The 23,346-nt window shown below is 39.4% G+C and overlaps 1 protein-coding gene across 1 annotated transcript in view; it reads left to right on the forward strand.

The window, feature by feature from the left end:
* Positions 1-7,311, forward strand: part of PLEKHH2 (pleckstrin homology, MyTH4 and FERM domain containing H2) — a 219,621-nt gene extending 212,310 nt beyond the window's left edge. Inside the window, exon 30 of the mRNA XM_073628463.1 lies at positions 2,053-7,311. Within this exon, the coding sequence (XP_073484564.1) occupies positions 2,053-2,238 (186 nt within the window). The 3' untranslated portion in view covers positions 2,239-7,311. The remainder of the gene's footprint in view (positions 1-2,052) is intronic.
* The last annotated feature ends 16,035 nt before the right edge of the window (positions 7,312-23,346 follow it).

A 23,346-nucleotide genomic window follows, 5' to 3' on the forward strand; every position in this document is an offset into this window, starting at 1 on the left:
ACCCAACTCCCAAATACTGTGAATACAGGGCGTCATGGCCCTGCACCCTGAGGGAGCATCACCACAATGCCCTACATTGCAGTATCTCTTCTTTGCCACAAGATGTCCTCAGTCTTTTGGATAAAATGATGCTCAGCATGATCAACTCCCAAATATTGTGAATACAGGGCGACATGGGCCCGCCCCCTGAGGGAGCATCACCACAGTGCCCTGCATTCACTGTGTAATGGTGCACACCATGGGGTTGATTTACTAAAACTAGTGCAAAATCTGGTGCAGCAGTGCCTGGTAGCCAATCAGCTTCAAACTTCATCTTGTTCAATCAAGCTTTGACAAAAAGAAACCTGGAAGCTGATTGGTTTCTATGCAGAGCTGCACCAGATTTTGCACTCTCCAGTTTTAGTAACTCTATCCCCATGAGTCTTCTAAAGACAGAGCACAGCACAAGCTGCTTACTTTCTATCTCTTTCTCTTTAACCACATCCCACCCGGCCAATAGCAAAATGAGGGCTGGGTGGTGGCTCTCCCATTCTGACTGGACGTCATATGACATTCAGTCAGAAGATGTGCCTCTTTTAACCACTTCAGCCCCGGAAGGATTTGCCCCCTTCCTGACCAGGCCATTTTTTGCGATATGGCACTGCGTCGCTTTAACTGACAATTGCGCAGTCCTGCGACGCTCTACCCACTTATAATTGATGTGCTTTTTTCCCCACAAATAGAGCTTTCTTTTGGTGGTATTTGATCACCTCTGCGGTTTTTATTTTTTGCGCTATAAACAAAAAAAGAGTGACAATTTTGAAAAAACACAATATTTTGTACTTTTTGCTATAATAAATAGCCCCAAATTAAAAAAATATATATTTTTTTTTCCTCAGTTTAGGCTGATATGTATTCTTCTACATATTTTTGGGAAAAAAAATCACAATAAGCGTGTATTGATTGGTTTGCGCAAAAGTTATAGCGTCTACAAAATAGATAGGTGGATAGATAGATAGATAGATAGATAGATAGATAGATAGATAGATAGATAGATAGATAGATAGATAGATAGATAGATAGATAGATTGATTGATTTATGGCATTTTTATTATTATTTTATTTTTTATATTAGTAATGGCGGCGATCTGTGATTTTTATCGGGACTGCGACTTTGCGGCGGACAGATCGGACACTTTTGACACTTTTATGGGACCATTGACATTTATACAGTGATCAGAGCTAAAAATAGCCACTGATTACTGTATAAATGTCACTGGCAGGGAAGAGGTTAACTCTAGGGAGCGATCAAAGGGTTAACTGTGTTCCCTCAGCGTGTTCTAACTGTGGGGGGGATGGGACTGCCTGGGGGAGGAGACCGGTCGTTATATACTAGCAATGCACGATCTGTCTCTCCTCCCCTGCCAGAACGTGGATTTGTGTGTTTACACACACAGATCCTCATTCTGGCTCTGCCACGAGCGATCGCGGGTGCCTGGCGAAGATGGCGAACCGCCGGACACGTGCTTCAGGCTCCTCAGTACCCTTAAAGCGGCCGCTGTACAGCTACGGCGATTCGCGCAGGGGAGCCATTATGACGGGGTGCGGTCGGCAATCGGTTAATCATCAACCATGTGAGTTGCTAAATGTTGTACCTTCATTAAATGTAACCATATTGCTACACTTAGAGGCGCCTCTCTTCTCTTTTATACTCTGTAGCTCCTGCTGGATTTTGCTTCTAATCCCCTTGTGGAGGCTTCCATTTGTGGATGGACATTTTATGGTTACACACACAATCAGATTGCTATAATCTTTTTATATGGACTATAAACTGAAGGACTTATGAATAAATGGTTGTGGAACGAATCATCTGAGTTTCCATTATTCCTTATGGAGAAATTCACTTTGATATACAAGTGCTTTGGATTGCAAGCATTTTTCCGGAATGAATTATGCTCGCAATCCAAGGTTTTACTGCGTATACCAAACCATTATAGGTTCTCTTTAGAGTCATTGCATATGTCCTGGATTATGTCTTAATCATCTGAAGTTTAATCCTTGCTATTCTTTCAGATTTTGGAGATAACTCTGCTGATTGTCGGCTACATCAACACGATTCAACAGCAGAAGATGGCCACTCACCACATGTCTGCCCCTGCCCTTCTCTCTGCCCAAGCCGAAGAGCCGAAGACCAAACAACTGGAAAGCCACACACTCTTGGCAAACAGCAGACCGACTAAAGGCCCCACTTTGCTATAGCAATCACTTGTCAGTATATGCACTGATTAATATCTGACATTCCTCAATGGACAACAAAGCAAGCTGGATGAATGAACGTCTTCCTACAGTTTTTATATAAATTAGGTTTCAGGTGACATTTTAAGGCACTTTTATGTTCTTGAACTCTTTTGGAATTATCAATCTTTTGTCAACTAGAGAGTGGCCCAATTAGGAGCTAGTGACAGTTGATGGAAGGTCACATGACTCATTCCATTCCTTTTTTCTACATCCTCCAACTGCCGCTTATTGCACCTAGATATCAGAAGACTGCAGTCTGATTATTAGTAGGGATTGTTATAGTTTTTCAAACACATCTAAAATATGTAGAATATTTATGTGTACAGTGGAACCTTGGTTAACGAGCGTTTTGGAAGACGAGCAACTTTTTTTTTTAATTCTGACTCGGTTTGCGAGTGTTGTCTTGCAAAATGAGCAGAATTCAAGCTAATGGGGTGTGCAGTACCGCATTTGGCCAGAGGTGCGGGGGCGCTGGTGAAACTCGGAACGGTTCTGAGATGTTCGGAGAAACTCAAAAACACTTGGAAATACTCCATTCCTGAGTGTTTCAGAGCCTTTCTGAGGTTTTCTGAGTACAGCTGAGCTGTTTCCGTGGCTCACCAGCGCCCCCCCCCCCCCCCCCCCCCAGATCTGGCCACATGCAGTATTGCATGCAATAGAAGTCAATGCAGAACAAATTATCTCCATTTTCATTGACTTCTATGGGGAAACTCGCTTTGATATGCGAGTGCTTTGGATTACATGCATTCTCCTGGATCGGATTATGCTCGTAATCCAACGTTCCACTGTACAAACAAAAATCCCTGTTAAAGTGGTTGTAAACCTCAGACATGAAAAAAAAACAAAGCATATCCCTCTATAGTGTGTACTTTGCTCAATCCAGAGCACTAAGGGGTTGATTTACTAGTAAATAGACTGTGCACTTTGCAAAGTGAAGTTGCACTCTGCAAGTGCAGTTGCTCCAGAGCTTAGTAAATGAGGTAAAGCTTCACTTTGCAAAGAATACCCAATCACATGCAAGGAAACTAAAAAATGAAAATAAAATGTTTGCTTGCACATGATTGGATGATGGAAGTCAACAGAGCTCTCCCTCATTTACTAAGCTCTGGAGCAAAGCTCACAGTCTATTTGCCTTTAGTAAATCAATCCCTAATGCCGCGTACACACGATTGGAAATGCCACCAGCAAAACTCCAATGAGAGATTTTTGTCTGAAAATGCGACCATGTGTATGCTCCACTGGTCTTTTGCTGGCGGAATTCCAGCCAGCAAAAGATTGGGAGCATGTTCTCTATTTTTCGGTCGGAAAAGTTCCTACCCGAAAATGCGTTTGTCTGTATGCAATTCTGACGCGCAAAAAATCACGCATGCTCGGAAACAATTTGACGCATGCTCGGAAGCATTGAACTTAATTTTCTCGGCTCGTCAGAGTGTTGTACATCACCTCGTTCTTCAAAGTCGAAAGTTCAGAGAACTTTTGTGTGCCTGTGTGTATGCAAGCCAAGCTTGAGCGGAATTCCATCGGAAAAACCATCCAAGTTTTTTCTGACGGAAATTCCGAACGTGTGTACGCGGCATTAGTGTATTTTCTGCTGCTTCCTTCCTCTGCTATTTGCATGAATCACTTCTGACAAGTGTTCCTGACCCTAAGAGAAAAAAAAGGTGACAAGGGAGGGAGCTCCAGGACACAGCCTGTGGTTGACAGCCTAAGCTCTGTTATTGTGTGCTGTGTGAAGTGTCCCTTCCCTCCAGTCAGCTCTCAGAGCTCTCCTCACTAAGCTCGGCGGAGTGTAACTTCAGCTCCCCTCCCCTTGTTTTCTGAAAGCTCAGAAAAGATTTATAAATTCTGAACTTTGAACAGATGTAGAGAAGAGATGACGGCAGATAGACAGATACAACCTATGTAGGAGGATTTGTTTCATCTCTGTGTATTAGGCCTGTGTTTCTCAACTCCAGTCCTCAAGGTGCCCCAACAGGTCATGTTTTCAGGCTTTCCATTATTTTTCACAGCTGATTTGATCAGTTTCACTGCCTTAGTAACGACCACAGCCGTTTCATCCGACGGAAATCCTGAAGACATGACCTGTTGGGGCGCCTTGAGGACTGGAGTTGGGAAACACTGTATTAGGCCAGTCACTTCATTAGGTATATGTGAGGGTTTACAACCAATTTAAAGAGACACCGGGGTTGATCTACTAAAAGGTAATAGACTGTGTACTTTGCAAGTGCATTTGCACTCATTTTCCCCAGAGCTTAGTAAATGCGGTGAAGCTCTGCTGCCTTTCATCATCTAATCATCTGCAAGCAAAAATGCAGGTTTTTTTTTTTTTAATTATTCTTGCACCAGATTCGTTATTCTTCACAAAGTAGAGTTTCACCGCATTCACTTAGCTTTGGGGGAAAATGGGTGCAACTGCACTTGCAAAGTGCACAGTCCATTTACCTTTAGTAAATCAACTCCGTTGCTGCCTTTGTCCATGCAGCGTGAAACTCCCCAACCCCCTCACACTCCCTGCCCAGCCTTTGCTCTATGATACTGTGAGGTCTGTTTTACAGTGAGCACAAAGACCAAGTAGAAAAGTGAGAAAAATCTGAAGTTCAAGGTTGGGGGTAATAAAACTGGTGTTATACATGTCCTGATAAATGGGGTGAAGCCATCAGAACGGACAGTGCGGGGATCTCACCCTTTGATAAATAAGTACGCCCCATAGTTTCAGGTTTGATCTTTCAGGTCATCAACTGTGTAGTATAAGAAAGAAGATTTGAAACTTCTATCAGGTTTTTATTACTGTCTGTGTCCCCATTGAAAGGAATTTCCTCCCACTTCCTGTCCTGGGTGGCACCAGTCTTTGGACCAGGAAGTGAAAGGATGCAGACAGCAATGCAACCTGTCAGTGGCTCCAACCTCTCCTCACTCCTCACTAGGGTTGCCACCTTTTCTTCAAGTCAAACCCGAACACTTCTGCATTTTTTCTTTATAGTATAAACTATACATATATTTTGCTATTAAATAACATTTCTAATCATATAAAGTTAATAACAAGAGTCCCCCTTTACATCTGGATCCACAGAGTTCCCTTTTTACATCTGAACTTGCAGTGTTCTCTTTCACTGTAAGAGGGAACTCTGCAGACTCTGATGTAAGGGAGAACTCTGGGGCCGCTAACATAAGGGATGCTCTGGGAACCCTGATTTAAGGGGGGACACTGAGAACTCTGGTGTACGGAGAGGACTCTGATATAAGGGGGAACACTGTGGCCTCTGGTGTAAAGGGGAACTCTGATGTAAGGGGTGCTCTGAGAACCCTGATTCTCACTCACTCAGAGGCAGGAGAGAGAAGGGGGGAGACTTCAGTCACAGACAGGGATGGATGGTGAGCTCACTCACCCCTTGGCAGTCAGCACCTCTCATCCAGATGTAGCTGAGGCTGCTGAACTTCAATCCCCGGCGCTATGCCTCAGAAAAAGAAAGTTGGGGCTGGAAATTTGGAGTGTGGGCAGATACAGAGGGGTAGGGGTGGGGGGAAGAGGTGCAGATTGAGCCCTCTCTCCTCTCCCGTCTGTTGGGGGGGCGGGGATTGTTAGTGCTGGCTTTAGGCGCTGTGAAAGAGTAACAGACACTCTCAGCTTAGACAACTGCAGCCAGCAACCCTACTGGGAAGCCATAGTCCCATCTAAATAATGCGTCCGGGTTACAGGCAGTCTGAAACCCGGACACATGATTCCAAACCCGAACTGTCCGGGTGAATCCTGGACAGGTGGCAACCCTACTCCTCACCCATACTTAATTGCTGCCTTTGGCCCCCGTTTGGGATATTCCCATCACTTCTAGTCCAAAGTGACATCAATAGCAGAGAAACAAGAATGGAGCTGCTCAACTTAAACGTGTTTAATTGAATTAGAAATTGAAAGAATTGGCAAATGAGTGGGAGAGATTTACTAAAACTGGAGCACTCAGAATCTGGTACAGCTGTGCATGGTAGCCAATCAGCTTCTAACTTCAGCTGGTTCAATTAGCCCACGTTCACATCGGGCTGTTTTGTCAAATCGCCACATATTGCCGGCAACGGCACCGTCCGATGCGAAGTCGACTTTGCGGATTCACAAAAGTAGTTTCTGCACTACTTTTGGCAACTTCGGGGTGCGATTTCAATAGACATCTGTGCAGCAACCCGCTCAGATGTCTCTGAAATCGCTCCTGAAGTTGGACTAAAATGCAGGTTTGAAATCGTGCAAGCTTAAAGTGTTACTAAACCCAGTAATATGAAAATAGTTCGTCGCCCCCCCCCCCCCCCCCTACAGTGCCCACAGCTTATAAATCATCTTTTTACATTATTTACATTATTACCACTATATACCTTTTTTGGATGATCTGTATACTACGGTCACATGATAAACTGCATAGTTTCTCCAGTGCTTAGAGTTCAGGTAAGAGGAGATCTCCACTACAGCCTGTATACACGCCCACATGTGTGATGTCAATATCATGTGACCTGGCTAGCTCTGAGAACAAGTAACTGTTCTCTCCAGCATAAAAGACACAACTGAGCATGTGCAGGTCGGCTACCTTGCCTGTGTTATCTGGCTTTCCCCAGATAGATAGTACAGGAGGGGGAGGATCTGTGCATACAGGATCAAACAGTCTTTTTACACAATGCAGAGGATTAACCCCTTAAGTTCCACAGTGAGTATAACAAGCATGCTCTGCCTCACATATAGACTGATTTTAATGTCATGGGTTTAGTAACACAATAAAACCTGGAAGCTGATTGCTTATTATGCACAGTTGCAACAGATTCTGTGTGCTCCAGTTTTAGTAAATCCCCCCTCAGTGTTTCTCCCACACACTAGAGCTGACTGTCCTATGAGGCTGCATGACCCCTGACCCTCTGTCTGGACAGTGCTGATTGGCCCTTTGCTGAACACATGCACCCTCCAAAGAAAAAAAAACTGAAAGAAACAATGAGGGACTTTGAGGTAACAAACCTCGCAACTTTAAAGGTTTTGTATAGGGAATTATCAATTCATCAACAATATTGGATAAAACAGAATTTTATTATACACTGTGTAAAAACATGAGACAGGACTAGATACAAAAATTAATAAAATTCAATGAGACATAATGCATGAATAATACCACTTTCTCAACATGTTTCACTCTGTGGAGCTTCTTCAGGAGACTTTAGGTGTGGCATCATATTATACTATAAATCACAAGAAAAAATACTCATGTTTAGATGAAGATAGATACCATAGATAAGGCATACATCAATTATTTAAACATAATGCAAAAAACATGACAAAATAGAAATGTATTATCATAATGGGGCATAAAGAGAAACAAATAACATATATGTTATTTGTTTCTCTTTGTATAATATGATGCCACAGCTAAAGTCTCCTGAAGAAGCTCCACAGAGCGAAACATGTTGAGAAAGTGGTATTATTCATGCATTATGTCTCATTGAATTTTATGAATTTTTGTATCTTGTCCTGTCCCATGTTTTTTAAACAGTGTATAATAAAATTTAGTTTTATTCACTATTGTTGATGAATTGATAATTCCCTATACAACACCTTTAAAGTCCCCAGGTTTGTTACCTTAAAGTCCCTCATTGTTTTTTTCATTTGCTATGTGGTGTTTTTATTTTTGGTCTCCTCCTTTCCATCCTCTAGTGTAAAAAAAAAAAACTCTCTAGCAATACACACCAAACTGAGCATGTGCAGAGTGACTCCAAAGGCTCTGTCTTATAAGGAGATGGGTTGGGGACAGTGGAAGAAGAAAATCAGAGAAGACAGGATCAAACAGCCTGTTTAGGATTAACCTCTTAGGTTCCACAGTGAGTATAACAAGCATGCTTTACTGCATATACAGACTGATTTTACTGTTGTGGGGTTTAGTAACACTTTGATTGAACAAGCTGAAGTTAGAAGCTGATTGGCTACCATGCACAGCTGCACCAGATTTTGCACTCTCCAGTTTTAGTAAATCAACCCCATCGCATTATGTTTCATTTTTATATTGTATTATAACACTAGCTTCAGATGCTACATTGGCTTGTCAGCTGAAATAATATTTTTTTTTTGTACATTTTACTGTATATAATAGCTAATATAAATGTATACTGATGCTGATCTGCAAACTAAAAATTATTATTTTTAGTTCATAATATAATGACATTTGTATTGTCTTAATAAAAAGCAATAGTTTTGTAATTAAAATTAGGTACGTGCTGTAAATAAGTCTATAAGAAGCAATGCATTAATAGTGCTTTTTTCCTGTGCTGTCCGGGGGCTACAAACATGCACAAACCTTTCAGTACAAATAGAAACAAACGTGCTCTGATTTTAATGCATTTTACTGAATGCTGGAACACAAGATACAAGGAGATTCAACCACTTTCCACGGTGAATCAATTAAACGATCATTCTGTGAAAATTTGATTTTATTATTTTCATAATAAAACCGAAGAAAATAGCCCTGAAAAGCCTAATGTAAGCTTTGGCTGATACATGATTTGCTATAATTACCAAAAGCAATTACCACTGCATTTACTGCTGTGTACATTTGTGCAGATATTACCTATGTGCAAAGCTTCTAATATAAAGTCATATGGACATATTTACCGTATATAGCTAATTGTGCAAACGCACATTGCTGAAACTGGTTAATCTTATTTTATTTCTTGTAAGGCTTTAAAGTTTTTGAAAGAGAAGACTAATGTCACAGAAAAAAAATCAATATACAAAATTACATCAAAATAAATACCCGTTAAAATCAGCAAGTCAGAAATTAATCGGCACAAAAATAAGATAATAGTATAAGACAAAAATACTTCTTAAAATAAGAAAATCAGAAATTGACCGACACAAAAATAGGATTTAATAGTTTAAGACAAAAATAAGAAATTGACACAGAAAAAGGATTAATAGTTTAAGACAAAGATACCCCTTAAGATAAGCAAATAAGAACTTAATTGGCACAAAAATAAGATATTAGTGTAAGACAAAAAAAAAAACACTTAAAATAAGAATTTGGCACAAAAATAGGATTAATAGTTTAAGACAAAGATACCCCTTAAGATAAGTAAATAAGAACTTAATTGGCACAAAAATAAGATATTAGTGTAAGACAAAAATACTTCTTAAAATAAGAAAATAAGAAATTGACTGACACAGAAATAGGATTAATAGTTTAGGACAAAGATACCCCTTAAGATGAGCAAATAAGAAATTCTCCAATACAAAAAAGGATAATGCAAAATAGTATAAGAAAAAAAAACCCTTTGAGATAAACAAATAAGAAGCTAACTCACACAAAAAGATGATAATATGGTGCACAAAACATATATATATATATATATACATATATATATATATATATATATATATATATATATATATATATATATATATATATATATATATATATATATATATTAGCATTCTACTAGCTTTTTATTATTGTTAATTGTAAAAAAAAGGAGAACTTTTGAGTTAAATGTGGAACTTCTGCTAAAATATTTTTTAGTTCATATAAGTTTATTTTATTTTTTATCAGTTTAAGTTTAATAGGGAAATGATTCAACTTTTTTTTTCATTGCTCTCTAGTTCCTTTTTTTTTTTTTTTTTTTTCTAAAGATTTTCCCTTATTTACTGACTTTCTGAGCACAGTCATTAGGAAGTGGGCAAAACGCTTCCCAACAGGAAACAATAAATGGCTGAATTTTTTTGGAGTATCTGCCAGCAGTGTAGCAATGGGGTCCTTTCCTGAACGATTAGAAAAACACATGACCGATATTTTGAATGTTAACATTATAGCCCCCTACAATTCACAGGTGTAACCCATCTGTGCGTTGTGGTGCACTGCTGTGAAAAAAAAATTGTTGCAGGTCTGTTAAAACTTGCGTTGAGGTACGTTGGCAGCCCAATCAAAATGAATGGATTGCTTTTGCAAAATGCACATTAACCCACAAAATAACACACAGCAAAAGTCTGAATTGGCCCATATTGAAATAGCTAGTTTCAAAAACTTAGGACAAAAAAAATAAATGACTGATGATGCTGGTTGGTTGAATGACTGACGCGGGCCTGGTATAAAACTGACACACTACAGTACACTTCTCTATTGATATGGAACCTTCTACCCTATTTATACGTAATATTAGCAAGAATAAAAGAATCACAAATTCAGGGAAAATGCATTTTTTTATTTGTTGGGCTATTGGTTAAACTATAATGATACTTCTCAATAAATATAAATAATATAGACTATAAGTTCATACGTCTTAACATATTTTTTTATATTCTTTTTGTGGACATAAAACATTTAGTAATAGAATAATTTCCAATAAAATTTTATTTTTAATAATGGTTCCTATTTTTAATAGTTTAGATAGTTCAATTATTTTTTAGTATGCATACACTCTTTGGAAAGAGAACATAATTACGTTGTGGTTTTGATCTGCTAATGTGTAAAATTAACCATTGATATATCTTTGGGCATTCATATTTATTCATTAGTGAATAATTCTTTGTGTGTCTATATGTCCAGGAGAAAAATCTTTACATCATAAAATTATAAGATTAGAGTTGTTACTGATTACAGTGTGATGTATATCATGAACAGTTGCACAAGAAAATTCCGTGTTCTGTTACAGAAGGATTCCATGCAAGAAATTAAAAGTCTATATATTTTTAATATAAGATATTAAGTCAATTTGGCATAATTTTATTTTAACAATTTTAGTTTACTTTCTTGTTCCTGGAGAACATTTTTAATTCTAGATTATTTAATAATATTCTTAGTATTTATGATAAATCAATTGCTTTTTTGTATACTAAATATTTAAAATAAACAGACTCCAGAAAAACAAATGGTGGTGTTTATTTCCCCTAATATATACGGTATATTTATCAATGCTGATTAATTTTTAAAGCAAATGATTTTCCTGAATCAGTTCCAGTATAGCAATATAACATATAATAAATACCACAGGATATATTCCCCAAATGTGAACTCATTAAAGCATTTAAATGGAATAAAAAGTTCATGCATTCTGAATTATTTGTTAACAATTATTACTATTTAAAAAAAAAATGTTTTCAGATATAATAGATAAAAAGGCTGAACGATTATGAGAAAGATAGGTTTCAGTAGCTAACTAAAAAAAAAATTTAACCAAGAGCTCTAAAAACTTTAATTTGAATTTTAAGATCTTTCACTTGACGATTAAAGTGATTGTAAAGTCTCGTTTAAAAAACAAACAAAAAAAAAACAAACATGTTACACTTACCTCCTCTGTGCAGCTGGCTTTGCACAGATCAGCCCAGATCCTCTTCTTCTTGGGTCCCTCTTCGCTGCTCCTGGCCCCTCCCTCCTGTCGAGTGCCCCCCACAGCAAGCAGCTTGCTACGGGGGCACCCAAGCCGAGTCACAGCTCCGGGTGTCCATTCAGACACGGAGCCCCGACCCCACTCTCCCCTGATTGGCTAACTGACTTTGATTGCCGTGGGAGCCAATGGTGCTGCTGCTGTGTCTCAGCCAATCAGGAGGAGAGTCCCGGATGGCTAAGACACTCGTGGACATTTCTGGAAAAAGATGGGGCACAGGTAAGTATTAGGGGGGCTGCTGGACACAGAAGGTTCTTTATCTTAATGCCTTCTGCCTTTACAACTCCTTTAATATCTAGAATATTAACTATAATGCTTTTTTTGCTTGGGATTTTCAGATACGGGAAAAATATAAAAATGTGGCAAATAATACATGTTTACGGTGTTTGTAAGTATAATCAAATAAATACACAAACTGACAACAATTAGTTTAACAGTGGTGTTGAATATTTTCTTTATTTTACCAAAAACTTAAAAAAATTTTTACAAAGCTGGCCATAGATGGAATAAAGATGGAATAAAATTTGGCCGGTTCAGCAGAGAACGGCCGAATCTCGATCCATCTGTGGCCGTTCCCACTTGGCAAAAGTTGTTCTAACGATTGACTTCTGTCAGGCAGGACTATTGAAAAAGTTTCTCTTGATCAGCGGCTGCAACTGATCAGTGCATTCTGACAGCGGAGGAGTTGCTGCTGCTGGAATACAATAACACAGCAGGGAAGATTCCTCCATCCACCTCGTTTGAGTGGATGGAGGAATCCGCTGCTTTCTTTCCATCAGCCCGCTGGCTGATGGAAAAAAAAAAACAATTCCTCTATGGTTAGCCTAAGGCCCCATACATACACACTATGAGATTTCCTGCAGATCTTTGTCCTCAGATTTACCAAAACCATGTAGTGCAAGGGCCTGCCTGATTGCATACAAATTGAAACTCTTAAGCCTCGTACACACAATCGGACTTTCCGACAGGAAATGTGTGATGACAGGCTGTTGGCTGTAAGTCTGCCCGTGTGTATGCTCCATCGGACAATTGTTGTTGGACTTTCCGCCAACAAATGTTAGCTAGCAGGTTCTCAAATTTGCTGCGGACAACTGTCCGTTGTCGGATTTTCCGAGCGTGTGTACACAAGTCCGTCAGACAAAAGTCCAAAGTACAAACACACATGCTCGGAAGCAAGGGCGAGCCAGAAGCAGTCGGTCTTGTAAACTAGCGTTCGGAATGGAGAATTAACATTCGTGACACGACAAATTATGAAATCTCCAAATGTAGCGCCCAATTCTCTTCTTCTTTAATGGGATAATAATGAAGCTGCTTTGCTGGTGATATTGATGGAGTTATTGCAAATTAATTTTCAAATGCTTTTTTTTCTAGTGATATCAAGAATAATATTATTATGTTTTTTGGGGGGCAAGTTACCACAACACCATTATCCCCTAGTTTTTAAGATCAAAGATACAACTATGTTGGTGTCCCTTGTTAATTTCACATTGTATTTTTTTAAATGTAACTGCCTACTCCCAAACTGTTATTTGAAGTAAAACACATAGAAAAGTATTATTCTCCACAATTTTTTTATTGTGCATTAAAAAAATAAAAACAAATAAAATTAGACATGCTATCTGCCAATAGAACTTAACCAAAAAGTGCATTCTATGCATCCAAAAATATAGAAAATATAACAAATCAAAAAAATATAGCAAATTGAAAAGATGGAAATGTGTTGGCAGTTGCTGATGCTGACCACTACACAAGACCACCTATCGTGGTTAATGGACTATCTTGGTACTCATACAATGACCCAATAATTTTATGATAAAAAATCTAATTTTAATACAAATCAAAAAAAGAACCAACATAATGTCAAAGCAATAACTCCAAGGCCAATAATAAATAACACGTTATCTCCTCCGATTCCGCAACATGTCTGACGAACGGCCGTTCAGAAACGAACTGAAAAAGCACGAAATGAAAAGTGCAAAAATGAAAAGCGCTAAATGAAAAACGCGAAAAGAAAAGCGCAAATCAACACTCACCAAACTTCTACTAACACGAAATTAGCAGAAGGAGCTCAAAGGGTGGCGCTAAAGAGCTGAAAAACCACGTAATACGTCACTACGTTCATAATTGTTGGCCAACAATTGTGTGGCCGTGTGTATGCAAGACAAGTATGAGCCAACGCCCGTCGGACAAAATTCCACGGTTTTGTTGGTGGAAAAACCAATCATGTGTACGAGGCATTAAGGTTTGACCTCATATTATATGGTTTTGGTAAAACTGGAGACAAAAATCTGCAGAAAATTGGAGTGTGTATCCAGCTTAAAGGCATGTACATGCGATACAAAAATCGGATGGAAAAATTCGTACGACGAGCTGTCTGCCGATTTTCGGTTCGTTAGTATGGTGCTTTCGACAACCGATTTTGCTTTTTCGTCAGACAAAAGCTGGATGTGCAGACTATAAAATTTTTGTCGGATGTGAACTCAACGTCTGATTTTCGTTTCATTATTACGGTTTTCGTATGAAAAAAAACTTAAGAGCAAGCCTACACAAGAGCAGAAACGAAAGAATACATACAAAACTATTCAACACATTACGTCACTTCTGACATTGTATTCTGTTGTACGAAAATTTTCGTATTATGAGCAACCTCTTCACCTACGACATGAGACCAACATGCCACAAAAAATGGACGTTCGGTCGTCTGAAAATCTAAGCGTGTGTACGAGGCTTTAGTCTCAGGGAGATTTCCACTCATGTCCTATTCAATTGACTGGTGTCACCTAAGATAAGAAATGATTTAAAGTGCAGCTGAATTTCAGTTTCTAACGTTACCTTGTTCAATGAACCACTTGACCTCTGGAAGATTTACCCACTTAATGACCAGGCCATTTTTTACGATACAGCACTGCGTTACTTTAACTGACAGTTTTGCGTTCGTGAGCCACTGTACCCAAATAAAATTGATGTCCTTTTTTCCCACAAATAGAGCTTTCATTTGGTGGTATTTGATGACCTCTGCGTTTTTTTATTTTTTGCACTATAAACAAAAAAACAAAACAACAATTTTGAATAAAAAAAGAAAAACATTTTTTTTTTACTCACCGCTATAAAACATATGCAATAAAAAAACTGTAAAAAATCTAATTTCTTCATCAATTTAGGCCAATATGTATTCTGCTACATATTTTTGGTTAGAAAAAATCCCAATAAGCGTATATTGATTGATATGCGCAAAAGTTATAGAATCTACAAACTATAGGAAAGATTTATGGAATTTTTATTTATTGAATTTTTTTTACTAATAAAGGCGGCGATCAACGACTTATAGCGGGATTGCGATATTGTGGCAGACAAATTGGACACTAGCTGACACTTTTCACACTTTTTTGGGACAAGTGAGACATCAGGGGCGATCAAAGGGTTAAATGTGGGCCTAACAATGTGGTTGTTCACTGTGTGGGAGGTGCATTTATTAGGCATTGATCCATGTTTCCTGCTTTGACATTTTTTTACTAGTAATGGAGACGATCAGTGACTAGCGACTGTGATATTGTGGTGGACAATTTGGACACTAACTGACACTTTTTGGGGACCAGTAACAATATTACAGTGATCAGTGCTAAAAAAATATGCACTGTCACTATACTAATGACGCTGGCAGGGAATGGGTTAACATCAGGGGTGATCAAAGGGTTAAACTGTGTGCCTAGCCAGTGTTTCTCTAAACGGTGAAAGGTGCTTTTACGAGAGGAAAACATGGATCTATGTCCCTGATTTGCAGGAACACAGGATCCATGCCTTCCCTACTGACAGAATGGCAATCTGCCTTGTTTACATAGGCAGATCACCGTTCTGGCTCTCTGCCTAATGATTGGTGGGAGACAGTGGACTTTGAGTCCGCAGTATCTGCAGATCAGCTCCCACTGTGTATAATCACAGCATGCGCGCCCCAGACCCTGAAGTGCAGGGTCATGTACTAGGTACGTGATCCTGAGCAGGTGAGCCGCCACGCCGCCATATATGTAAGTTATATGGTCGGCAAGCGGATAAGCTTTGACAAAAAAAATGGAAGCTGATTGGTTACCATTCACAGCTCCGCCAGATTTTGTGTGCACTAGTTTTAGTAAATTCCCCCCTGTAACTGCTCACTGTTCTCCTTGCTGGACCCCCTGACATGAGGAAGTAAATGCCTGCCTCTCTTAAGCTCATTCTCATACCACGGACGAGGATGAGAGAATGTCCGTGATAGGCTGTACACTGACAGCTGTTCAGCCTATCACAGAGGAGCAGGAGGCGCGGCTTTTGAAAGCTGCTATAGCCGCCGAACACTATCATCACACGCCGGCCGCTGTCTGCCTGCATGACATGCTGATCATGCAGACAGACGGCGGTGACTCGAGTATAAGTCGAGGGGACACTTTCAGCCCAAAAAAAAAGGGCTGAAAAATTCGACTTATACTCGAGTATATACGGTAACTATTAAATTATAGGTATTGTAATTTCCTTTCAAATTTGGCTGTTAGTGAACGTAACAAATACAAATTTATCCGAAGTTACGAATTATCCAAAATAACGAATGCTGCATCTAAACAAATGGAACGGAACAAATTAATAATAAATAAAACTTATTATTAATAAAAAGTTTATTATTATTATTGTTATTTATTATTATTAATTAATTACGTTTCATTCGTTTGGATACGGCATTCGTTATTTCGGATAATTCGGAACTTCGGATAAATTTGTATTTGTTACGTTCACTAACAGCCAAATTTGAAAGGAAATTACAATACCTATAATTTAATAGTTAGTAATACTAAAGGTATTATTAGTTAATTATTATTTCAGATTTTCGAATTTACAAATTTACAAATTCACTAATTTACTAATTTACGAATGTACGAATTTACGAATGTATGAACATACGAATGTATGAATTTACAAATTTTTCGAACATTCGAATTTATGAATATTGGGAAAAATTTGTTAAACGGGTTTCCGTTAATTCGGATATTTCCGAATTAACTAATTTGTTGAAATTCATTAAAAAACTATTTTGGAACGAAACGAGTTGCACATGTCTACTGCATTATTTAGGTCTTGTTCACAAGGGGAGTACTATAGTGTACATCAGCTTGACGGCTGTGTTTACCTGCATGGGGATGCACAAATGTTCCATGGGTCCCTCTCCAGGCAGTCCCATTCATGTCATTTGGGACACATCAGCTGCATGGACACAGCCACTACTCCCAATTAAACATCCGTGCACAGGGATGTCCATGCATCTGCTGGGTCCCAAATAATTTGAATAGGACTGCCTGCACGGGGATGCACGGAACACCTGTGCATCCTTGTGCAGGTAAACACAATGTACGCTATAGTACGCCCCGTGTGAATGAGGCCCAAAACAAGCTACCTTTAAGAGCTCGTTCACATGGGTCGCCAGGGGGGCGTTAAAAGCAGGTGGTTGAGCAGGGGTTTTACTGCCACGTACACATACCGTGCCTGCGATGCTTTTCTTTGTGACTGTGGCAAAAATGTAATGGCATATCGCATTCGGCAGCCATCAATTACGGCCCGCTCAATTGAATGGGGCCACACCGCATCTGCTCTGCAACCTTGTGCAATGCATGCAGTTGTGATGCATTGCAGTGGGTTGGAATTCTCAAAGTTAAAAAGGGTGTTTAGGAAGTCACATATCATCTCCTCAAGCAAAAGCAATCCACTGCAGATCACTTTTCAGAGGGGTTAGCAATGGTTGTAGCATGTATGAACCATGTATGAAGGGATCTGCTGGAGCTGGAGAGAGTCCAAAGAAGGGCACCGAAATTAATAAGAGGACCTCAATTACGAGGATCAGTTGCAAACATTACATTTATTCTCGCTGGACGCTTGAGAGGGGACATGATATCGATCTCTACAAATACCTCAATGGGAATCCCAGCATAGAAAAAAAACTATTCAGTCCCAGGGAGTGTATGAGGACATGGGGCCACACTGGAGGAGAAGCAGTTTGACCTTAAACTACGCAGGGGGTTCTTCAATGTCAGAGCAATAAGGATGTGGAACTCTCTTCTACAATTGGTGGTGGCTGCAGGGAGTATGGATATTTTTTAAAAAGCCGCTTGGATGTATATCATAAAAAACACAACATACATGGATATGGGAAATGATTATAGACACTGACACATGTACACCTACACAGGTTGAACTGGATGGACTATTGTCTTTTTTCAGCCTTACCTACTATGTAACTATATACAGTATACACTCAATGGCCACTTTATTAGGTACATTTTGATATTGTCAGGTTGGAACCTCTTTTGCCTTCAGAATTGCCTTCATTCTTCATGGCATAGAATCAACGAGGTGTTGGAAACATTCCTCAGAGATTTTGGTCCATAGTGACATGATATCACGCAGTTGCTGCAGATTTGTCGGCTGCACATCCATGATGTGAATCTCCCGTTCTACTACATCCCAAAGGTGCTCTATAGGATGAGATCTGGTGACTGTGGAGGCCATTCTAGTACAGTGACCTCATTGTCCAGTGGTGAGATGATTGGAGCTTTGTGACATGGTGGATTATCCTGCTGGAAGGAGCCATCAGAAGATGGGTACACTGTAGTTATAAAGGGATGGACATGGTCAGCAACAATACTCAGGTAGGCCGTGGTGTTTAAACAATGCTCAATTGGTACTAAGAAGCCCAAAGTGTGCCAAGAATATCCCCCTACACCATTACACCACCACCAGTCTGAACTGTTGATACAAGGCAGGATGGATCCATGCTTTCATGTTGTTTATGCCAAATTCTGATCCTACCATCTGAATGTCTCAGCTAAAATTGAGACTCATCAGACCAGGCAACGTTTTTCCAATCTTCTGTTGTCCAATTTTGGTGAGCCTGTGCGAATTGTAGCCTCAGTTCCTGTTCTTAGCTGATAGGAGTGGCACCCGGTGTGGTCTTCTGCTGCTGTAGCCCATCTACTTCAAGGTTCAATGTGTTGTGCGTTCAGAGATTCTGCATTCCCTGGTTGTAATGAGTGGTTATTTGAGTTCCTGTTGTCTTTCTATCATCTCCAATCAGTCTGCCCATGGGATCACAAGCAGCAAATATATCAATCAATCACCAGACATGTTAAATAAATAGACCATTCAAGATCATTTGGAACAAAAATTGTCTGCGGCCTTTATTATTGGTTTTATTATAATTGTAAAACAATTCACATAAAATCACCATAGATAGTTAAACCAACTTAAATATACAATAACCATTTACTCAGCTCAGCGATTACAGCTCAAGCTGTATTACAAAACCACATCAGTATTATTAAACTGTCCCCCTTTTCTAAGAAAGGTGACCCATCACATTATAACGGCCGTGACAAGGGAGACAGGGTTGGGGAGCTCCTGCAGCTATACAATCCACCGGCAACTAGCATCTGACCCTATCCGCACCCCTTTATATAGGGACCTACAGGGGTTCCAGAACCTTCTATTTCTTTTCAAGGCTCCCCTTTTTAGCAGTCACAAGGCTCCCCCAAGGCCATGAGCCCCTGACCTGAGGGGAGAGACTTAAAAACCCCTGCTGCTGTGATCCCAGGAAAAGGGGGGCCTTGAAACTCCTATTCCCCTTTTCCCCATATGGGATCACAAGCAGCAAATATATCAATCAATCATCAGACATGTTAAATAAATAGACCACTCAAGATCATTTGGAACAAAAATTGGCCACAGCCTTTATTATTGGTTTTAATATAATTGTAAATCAATTCACATACAATCACCATAGATAGTTAAACCAAACGTAAATGTACAATAACCATTAACTCAGCTCAGCTATTACAGCTCAAGCTTTATTACCTAACCACATCAGTATTTATTAAACTGTCCCCACACAGACAGGAGGGCTGCAAGCCCTCCCGACTACACCCAAACCGTGGCCTGCTCGATACATGTCTGGAGATTATTGTTCATTATATCCAAACCGATATCGGACAAGTGAATTCCATCTGTCATGGTTATGCAATAGAGTTTCTTTGTCAGCTTACCTGTCTCCATGTGTTCATCTCTAAGACCAGCTGCCTCTCACCTGACTGGTTTTATAACCTCTCCTCTAAGCATGGCCCCACCCCAGGCCCTATCAGGGAACCCTATATTAACCTGTGCACTGCAAGCCAGCAGTGATGATCAACCATTGTGTGTTAGCTTTCATGTGTACTTGCTGCGTTTTCTATGTCTGTTCCAGTTACCGACTTTGGCCTGTTCTTTACTATTCCTGTCTGCTCGTGACCCTGACCTTTGGCGTGTCCCCGACCATCCCTGTTTGCCTGTGACCCTGAACCTTGGCGTGAACTCTGTTGTCCTTGTCTGCTTGTGGCCCCGACCTTGGCTTGTCCCTTACTTTCCTTGTTCCAGCCTGCTGCCTCCTTCCTCTTCTCCTGTAGTCTACCGTGAGCTGTGAGACCCTGGGGGCCGCGACCTGGAGCCAGACTGCAGCGCAGTCCATCCTTACCACTAAAGGCTCTGGTGAACACCTGCTGGCTCTTAGACTCCACGCCCTGGGGAATCTATGCTCTAGCTCCCAGTGGGATCTGTGTCAGTGATCCAGTAGACCTGCTTCCTGAACCTTCCAGGGTTCAATTCGCAGCAGTCAGTCCTAGGGTCCACTACCTAGCGGTGCACTTCTGACTCCTACAGAGTGCATCTGTCACCTAGCCTCAAGGTCACCTGACACCATCCTTCCGATAAAGGCCCAGGATACCACCTTCTAATTCTAAATGACGATATGAGAAACCATAACCAAGCGCCATAAACTTTTCAACAACTCTATTTATATGTTTTCTTATTTTTTCAAAGGGGCGAAAAACTACAGAGCTCAGCCACTTGTATCTACGAATGATTTTGGAGAAAATAATGACCAAATCGGGATACATTGCCTTGATAAACCAAATGTAATGTTTCATTTGAAAGATTAAATTCAAAGTTTTTTGGTTACCTATATCATCTTCTCCCAAATGAATGATCAAAATATCCGGGAGAGCATGACTATACGCTATAGTACACAGCTCGGTCAGAAGTTCCCCCCAAATCATACCTCTTTTACCATGCCAACACACTGAAAAAAGGCTAGGATCCAGATCCAGGAATGATTTTGGAGAAAATCATGACCAAATCGGGATACATTGCCTTGATAAACCAAATGTAATGTTTCATTTGAAAGATTAAATTCAAAGTTTTTTGGTTACCTATATCATTTCCTCCCAAATGAATGATCAAAATATCCGGGAGAGGATGACTATACGCTATAGTACACAGCTCGGTCAGAAGTTCCCCCCAAACCATACCTCTTTTACCATGCCAACACACTGAAAAAAGGCTAGGATCCAGATCTAGAGACTCTGTATAAATCCGGGACGATGCTCTTCTGTGTGCCCAGAAGACAAATGAATGTCCAATTATCCATATTATTCGCTGTCCACCTAAGTAATTCAAAAAATATTGTTCGTCTCACATATAACTTAAAAGCATCAGATTTCCACCTTCCTAATTGATTAAAAATACTAGAATCCAAACCCATTCTAGCCGCCTCTGTGGCAGCTCCAATGCGAAAAGAATGGGATGATATATTTACATCATCTAAATTGAGGTGGCAAAAAGCCTCATGAAGAGCAGCCTGAAACTGAAAAACAGTCAGAGGAAAACCATTCTGATGTAATAGCAAAAATTGCCCTTCAGATAGTCTAATATTGAGATAAGAATTCAATAAGAAAACCGGGCAGATTAGCTTATCGGAGCATGCTGCCAACATGATCCAAGAGCCTTTGCCCAGCTGATCAGTTTTAGACTGACTAAAAAACATTTTAATATTTTTGGGGTTAGTTATGACGTCATGAATCCTAAGACCCTTTTTACTTCTAGGATTATTTGGGACAAACTCGGAAACCCTCAGAGCAGCAATGAAACAAATAGAAAATGCAGCTCTAAATAAGCATGCCTCATAAGGGGATAAACAGACCAAATCAGAGATTTTACATAATTCCTGGAGTAATGGAGTTCTTTTATCCAAAGAATGATGCAATTTCTTATAACGCTTTAGTGCCTGACGCACGGAGAAGAAGCTAAAACAGGATGGTAAAGAATGCATTTTAAGAAAAAATGATACTCCTGATAAGATTTTGTTTGTGTGAGACCAAGAATATTTCTTAGACATTAAATTATTAAAGAAAGATAATACTAAATGTTCAGAAAAATCTAAAAAACTCTGGTTTTGAGAATTAAGAAAAGACAGCCATAGCCACCATGCAGTAGTATAACCAGACCACGTAGAAGGCGCCAAAGAATTGTTAATGTTGTCCGTGATTAAACTATTTTCCAAAGCTGCTGGGGGCATGAAGTTCCGCTCACGTCTGCTTCTGGAAATAGCTGGAAAAAAAACATTCATTTGAAATCTAGAAAGAACATCAGCTATCCGATTTTCTTTACCAGGAACATATTTTGCTTTGACCCACAGATTTAAATTCAGGCATTTATAGACTAAATAACATAACAAAACTATGACCGGTCTAGACTTTGAAGAAAGACAATTAATGGCATATAGAACACCTTTATTATCTGTACTAGGTAAAAGTCTTTTATTCCTAAAGTGAACTCCCCAAATCTCAATAGCTACAATTATGGGAAACAATTCCAATAAAACAATATTTTTAAGTAATCCTTTTAAATTCCAATCCAATGGCCATTGTTCTGCACACCAGTGTGTTTGCCAAATTGCGGCAAAACCCAAAAATCCTGCAGAATCCGTAAATAACTGAAAATCCAGATCTAAAATAAAATCCTCTTGCCAAACCGATCTCCCATTAAAATCCAATAAAAAATTTTGCCAGACTAATAAAACTTTTTTCATGCCTTGTGACACCCTTATATGTGAGTGAGGATTTTTAAAACCCAAAATAGCCAGGTAAAGCCTTCTAGAAAAAATACAACCCATTGGAAATACCCTACTTGCAAATATTAGGAAACCTAATAAATTCTGCATTATTTTCAGATACACTTTTTTTGGAGCAAAGAATTCTAGATATTAACATGCCGATCTTATTAATCTTTTCTGGAGGCAGACGAAATTCCATAGCTATGGTATCTATAGTTATACCATGTAGTAGGATAAACTGTTTTTTTCGTGCGCCAAAGGGATGACAAAATTGTGGAATATGTCAAAAAAGGTATTTAATAATGATTCACAATTAACCGAATTTGCTGGACCAAAAAAAAAAAGTCATCAAGGTAATGTAAAATATTGTCTGTATGTGCTAGTGTAGCTACCACCCATTCAATAAAGGATGAAAAGCTCTCAAAATAAAATCAGGAAAGAGACCATTCCATCTGCAAACACCTGTCGAAAAAATATTGACCCTCAAACTGAAAACCTAGGGAGCTAAAGCTATCCGGGTGAACGGGAAGGAGCCTAAAAGCTGACTTTAAATCAGCTTTTGCAATCAAACCTGCACGCCCAAGCTTCTGCAATTTAATAATGGATTCCTCAAATGATGTGTAAGAGACTGAACATAAATCATCTCCAATCTGATCATTAAGAGAATGATCACGAGGGTATGACAAATGATGTATAAGTGTGTAACTCCCAGATTCTTTTTTAGGAACAATGACCAGAGGAGATAA

This window comes from Aquarana catesbeiana, linkage group LG04, assembly GCF_042186555.1.
Source record: "Aquarana catesbeiana isolate 2022-GZ linkage group LG04, ASM4218655v1, whole genome shotgun sequence".
NCBI lineage: Eukaryota > Metazoa > Chordata > Amphibia > Anura > Ranidae > Aquarana > Aquarana catesbeiana.